This window comes from Microtus ochrogaster, unplaced genomic scaffold, assembly GCF_000317375.1.
Source record: "Microtus ochrogaster isolate Prairie Vole_2 unplaced genomic scaffold, MicOch1.0 UNK8, whole genome shotgun sequence".
Taxonomy (NCBI): Eukaryota; Metazoa; Chordata; class Mammalia; order Rodentia; family Cricetidae; genus Microtus; species Microtus ochrogaster.
In genome coordinates, this window is record NW_004949106.1 from 3,870,643 (window position 1) to 3,876,474 (window position 5,832).

Genomic DNA, 5,832 nt, shown 5'->3' on the forward strand with positions numbered 1-5,832 from the left:
GTGTGTGTGCAAGTTCTGTGAGACCAGGAGAAGCTGTCGGATCCATTGGGATTGGAGTGAATATACTCAGGTTCTCTGTGAAAGCAGCTAAACACGCTTTGTTTTGCTTCTTTTTGCTTTTTTTTATTTACAAGTTTTTTTTAATAATAAAAATATTTTTATAATAAAAATAATTTTTTGAAAGAAAAGTAAAAGAACAATGGCAAATAAATAGGTAGAGCATATAAATGAAACTTCATTGACTCAGGGTTTACAATATCCAGAAGAGATAGCTGGAGTAGTCTGAATAAGACAACAAAAAGGTAACATCGACCAAGAGCAGATACCAACTGGGGAAAGTGAGGCATTTAGCTCAGTTCCTTGGGTAGCTTTTCCTCCATGAATGTTGTGCGGGCATGTTTATCATGTGTAAACCCCAGGTGACATCTGCTAGACACAGTTCACCTCTCAGCTGTTCTCAGGAACAGCTTTTACTCTTGGACTCTTGTAAACGGGAGTCTGCTCCACCCGGGAAGTGTGTCTTGGAAACAGTTTGACAAGCATGCTTGGGTCTGAATGAGGTTTAACAAACTTAGGCAGCACTTGGCAAATCCCCTGTACAATATCTGTCACAAAAGTTGACAGTCCTGAATATTTGCTTTTCCTAATGATTGATTGGTTGATTGATTGATTTTTATGAGTATTGGTGCTTTGTCTGCTTGTATGTCTGTGTGAGGGTGTTTGTTAAACCCCCTGGAACTAGAGTTAAAGACATTAGTTGTGAGCTGCCACGAACGCTGGGAATTGACACCTGTGTTTGTTGGAAGAGCAGTTCTGTGTTTTATGGCTTAATCTCAGGCTTTTCATCATCCCAAATGAAAGCTGTACATTGGTTTTGATCGTAAGCATTTGTAAGACAGTAAGCAGAATGATAGTCTAATTTTTAACAGAGTATAGGAAACAAATAAAAGATGCGTTTATTTGGGTTTTGTTAGAAAAATTTTTTAGTTATTTTTTTAGGGTATAGAGGTATGTGAAATAAGATGTTTTTGCTTTGTTAAGACCCCTGGACATACCCCTTCTTTAAGATGGGATGAGACACCAGGTCGTGCAAAAGGAAGTGAAACTCCTGGAGCAACCCCAGGTTCAAAAATATGGGACCCTACACCTAGTCACACGCCTGCGGGAGCTGCTACTCCTGGACGGGGCGATACCCCAGGCCATGCAACCCCAGGCCACGGTGGTGCAACTTCCAGTGCTCGTAAGAACAGATGGGATGAGACCCCCAAAACAGAAAGAGGTGGGTACCTTTAATGGCGTGTAGACAAGTCTTTGGATGAAGTGTTGACTTGAGTGTTGTGTTTCAGGCTGAGGCCTGTACTTTCTAGTATAAATATAAATACAGTATAAACTTCTGTGTAACTAACCAGCTCCTGCAGAGGTGGAGCAGACTGACTCTTGAGAAGTCGGAACCCACTGAGGCTGTGTCTTTTCTATTACTGTTTGTCTCAGTACTCAAGCATAAACACATACAGTAGGTAAATTTTTTTTCTTAGTTAATAAGCTTCCAGCTTTGGGCTGGTGACATTGCTCAGTGGGAGAGGAGCTTACACTAACCAAGCCTGAGGACAGTGATTTGCTCCCTGGGGCCCACTTGCTAGAAGGAGAGCCCCAGCTCCACAGTAACCATGGACCCCCGTATGCGCATCATGGTCTGTGCTCCTCAGCATACACAGTAAATAAGAACTCAGCAAATGGAGAGTCCAGTTCTTTCCCCCCTTATGAAGAGGCTGGGGATTTTAGGAAGAATCATAGAAGATAAATTTTATATTTAAAAAAAAATGGAAGATAATTTTGTGCTTTGTTTTTTTAACTTTAAAAAATGTTTTGGAAACCATATCACTAGCCTTCAACTGCTGAGTCTCTTACCTCAGCCTCTTCTATGTGCATTTAAATACACCAGCTTTAATTTTTTTAAAGATTTATTTATTATGTATACAGTATTCTGCCTACATATATCCTATAGGCCAGTAGGGGGCATCAGATCTCATTACAAATGATTGTGAACCATCAATCATGTGGTTGCTGGGAATTGAACTCAGGACCTCTGGAAGAGCAGTCAGTGCTCTTAACCTCTGAGCCATCTCTCCAGCCCTTAATTTTTTCTTAAGTACACAATTTAGTGACTTTAAACATATTCATAGTGTTGCACAACTATGATTATAACGCATTTCTGAATCTTTTTTCAGTGACCCAAACAGAAACTGCATCTTTTAAACACGTCTCTTTCCCTACCACCGTCTGCCTCCTGCTAGCCTCTGTCTTATGTGCTGTCTCAGAAATTTGCCTAAATTGAGTATTGGCTGTATAGCGAGAATAACCTGACTCAAGATAAACAGTGGATGGCTCTGCATAGTGATTGTGTGAATGAAAAAGATTGCTCTTTGTTTCTTACTAGTTGCTGTGTGTGCCTTTGTAGTCAGTGGAAAGTTTCAGAAACCTAAAAATACTGAACAAAACTTTTAGGTATATCTTGTTTTTGGGTTATGTTCCTTTTGAATGTAATCATACTGAATGTGGGGGAAACAGTATTTTGGTGGTTAGTAGTGTGATCTTACTGGCCCTCTGTGTTTGCAGATACTCCTGGCCATGGAAGTGGATGGGCTGAGACGCCTCGAACAGATCGAGGTGGAGACTCTATCGGCGAGACACCGACTCCTGGAGCAAGCAAAAGAAAGTCTCGTTGGGATGAAACGCCAGCTAGTCAGATGGGTGGAAGCACTCCTGTTCTGACTCCAGGAAAGACACCAATTGGCACCCCAGCCATGAACATGGCTACCCCCACGCCAGGTAAAACTCTTACTGGAAATAAGATCTTTCTTTTGTAACTTTTTTTTTTTTTTGCTGGTTTTTCTGGATTGCCTTTAATGCTAGCTTTTCTATTAAGAATAAGAATATAAAAATCGCCAGGCTGTGGTGGAGCACGCCCTTAACCGCAGCACTTAGAAGGTGGAGGCAGGCGGATCTCTGTGAGTTGGAGGCCAGCCTGGTCTACAGAGCAAGTTCCAGGATAGGCTCCAAAGCTACACAGAGAACCCTGTCTCAAAACCAAAAAGGAAAACAAATAATTAAAAATGAGTAAGTCTGGCACTGTGGCTCACTAAGAATTTTGCTGTTTTGATAGGTCACATAATGAGCATGACTCCTGAGCAGCTTCAAGCATGGCGGTGGGAGAGAGAAATTGATGAGCGGAACCGCCCACTTTCTGATGAAGAATTAGATGCTATGTTTCCAGAAGGATACAAGGTACTAGCGACAAGTATACAATAAATGTGTTTGTTATTTAGGATATGAGTTTTAAGCATTTGGTGAAAAAAATTGCCTAGCAAATTGTCCAAATTTACTACTAGTCAATCCCTCCCTCCCTCCCTCCCTCCCTCCCTCCCTCCCTCCCTCCCTTCTGGTACTACTAAGTATATTTCAGTTGAAAAGGTAATGGAAAGGGGGCTGGAGAGATGGCTCAGAGGTTAAGAGCATTGCCTGCTCTTCCAAAGGTCCTGAGTTCAATTCCCAGCAACCACATGGTGCCTCACAACCATCTGTAATAAGGTCTGGTGCCCGCTTCTGGCTTGCAGACATAGACACAGACAGAATACTGTATACATAAAAGAAAGCAATGGAAAACGAGTAGCATGGAGCTTTTATTATTTCGCCACCTGTGGAGGTGCCTACCTTTAATTCTAGTGATTGATGGGAGTTAGAGGCAGGTGGATCTCTTGACTTTGAAGCCAGTCTTGTTTATATAACAAGTTGCAAGGTTAAGACCCTGTCTTAACCCCCGTGCCCCCAAAAAACAAAAAAACCAAACACCTTTTATTTTGTGGGCTGGAGAAGTGGCTCAGTGCTTAAGAGCATATACTGCTCTTTTGGGGGACTGGAGTTCATTTCCCAGCACCCACCTGTGAATCTATGAGAACCCAGTGCTTTCTGTTGGCCTTCTCGGGCACTGTACTCAAGTGGACAAACTTAAATCCAGGCACACGGTTATATAGAATTCTTAAAAATCTTTAAAAGATATTATTTCATTTTTAATTATTTGTGTTATCGTTTGGATGTAAATTCAGGTGTCTGCAGAAGCCATTGCAATTCCTCCATTGGAATTACAGGCGGTTGTGAGTTTCCCAACATGACTTTTGGGTTCTGAACTCTGGTCTCACAACAAGAGATGCACGTGTTGTAGATGACTGAGACCTTTCTCTATTATCTGTTTTAAAACCACTGTTAGATTTGGAGACTGTCTCTCTATGTAACTATGAGATATACTGGGCTGAGCTTAAACTCAGAGATCTGTCTAAACGGTATCCCACCACACCTGGCTTTTACTACTTTTCAGTAAGGGATCGCAAGACTTACTGTCTTACCAGCAAATTGTAATTCACTGCAAAAAAAGAGTCTCATTGCTTTAAAAACCAAATCTTGCTGTTTTTAATTCATATTTTTAGACATTGTATGGGTTTTGCAGGGGGTTTAGTTGGTTATTTCTTTCAGAGGGTCTTGGCAATTTCTTTAGTTTTACTTTTCTGTATTTAAGTTTTGTAGACATTCATTCATTCATTCATTCATTAATTCATGCAGTGTTTTACTTGCATGTGTTCCTGTGGGCCAGAAGGCACCAGATCTCATTACAGGTGGCTGTGAGCCACCATGCGATTGACAAGACTTGAACTCAGGACCTATGGAAGAGCAGTCAGTGTTCTTAACCAATGAGCCATCTCTCCAGCCCCTAGAGTTGGTTCATAAAATAACATTTTTATAGCATTGGGTTATGTGGATGCTCGCTTACTGTATTTCTAAAATAAACAAATGCGTGACATTTCATTTCTTAAAGCCGCATAAGTTTCTTCCTGTTTGAATGAGTGGTTATGGATGTTTGCTCTAAGAGCACCTTCTCTGAAACCACTGACTTGTAGGGTTGAGAGATTTCAAGTTTTGTCAGTTTCACGTGTTGGCTTGACATCATGTTGATATTTCAAGCATGTTAATGTTTGAAGGTGACTAGAATTTATAGAGTGCTTCACGTATTCCTTTCTCACTTAAATTTTAATTAACAAATTAAAAATAAAGTATTTTTCATAAACATCTTCTTAACTGTTAATTAACATTGAACAGTGGGATATGTCTTCTTCAGGTAAATAAACCTGCTAGCTAGCTAGTAAGTTGTGACATCTCTTTCAGTGTAAATGCTCCTGTGCTGTTTCTGGGTGTGGACAGCCCAGGCAGCCCTGCTAAGTGTGTTGTCCTCTCTTAGGTCCTTCCCCCTCCAGCCGGTTATGTCCCTATCCGGACCCCAGCTCGGAAACTGACCGCAACCCCCACGCCTTTGGGCGGCATGACTGGGTTCCACATGCAGACGGAAGACAGAACTATGAAGAGCGTGAGTGACCAGCCGTCCGGGAACCTTCCGTTTCTGAAACCCGACGACATCCAGTACTTTGATAAGCTGTTGGTAAGTGATGCTAGCAGCAGCAAAGTGTTGCTCTTGGTCGGGATACAGACCTCTGGCTTCATCTACCTCTCAATTATTACAGGTTGATGTCGACGAATCAACACTTAGTCCAGAGGAGCAAAAGGAGAGAAAAATAATGAAGTTGCTTTTAAAAATTAAGAATGGTACACCTCCAATGAGAAAGGTAAGTTCTATTTTTATTTCTTTGGCTTTTTGATCAAGACAAGGTCTTTGCACAGTCATGATTGCCTTGGAATTCACTGTGTAGACCAGGCTGGCCTGGAACCTTCAGAAATCCACTTGCCTCTGGCTCTCAAGTGCAGCACTTAAAAGTGTATACCACCCAT

At 41.5% G+C, this 5,832-nt stretch overlaps 1 protein-coding gene across 1 annotated transcript in view; it reads left to right on the forward strand.

The window, feature by feature from the left end:
* The window catches only part of Sf3b1 (splicing factor 3b subunit 1), a 37,612-nt gene that overhangs the window by 13,196 nt on the left and 18,584 nt on the right, over positions 1 to 5,832 (forward strand). The window contains exons 7-11 of the mRNA XM_026788839.1: positions 1,042 to 1,279; positions 2,617 to 2,829; positions 3,164 to 3,285; positions 5,288 to 5,485; positions 5,568 to 5,669. Of these exons, the coding sequence (XP_026644640.1) occupies positions 1,042 to 1,279; positions 2,617 to 2,829; positions 3,164 to 3,285; positions 5,288 to 5,485; positions 5,568 to 5,669 (873 nt within the window). The remainder of the gene's footprint in view (positions 1 to 1,041; positions 1,280 to 2,616; positions 2,830 to 3,163; positions 3,286 to 5,287; positions 5,486 to 5,567; positions 5,670 to 5,832) is intronic.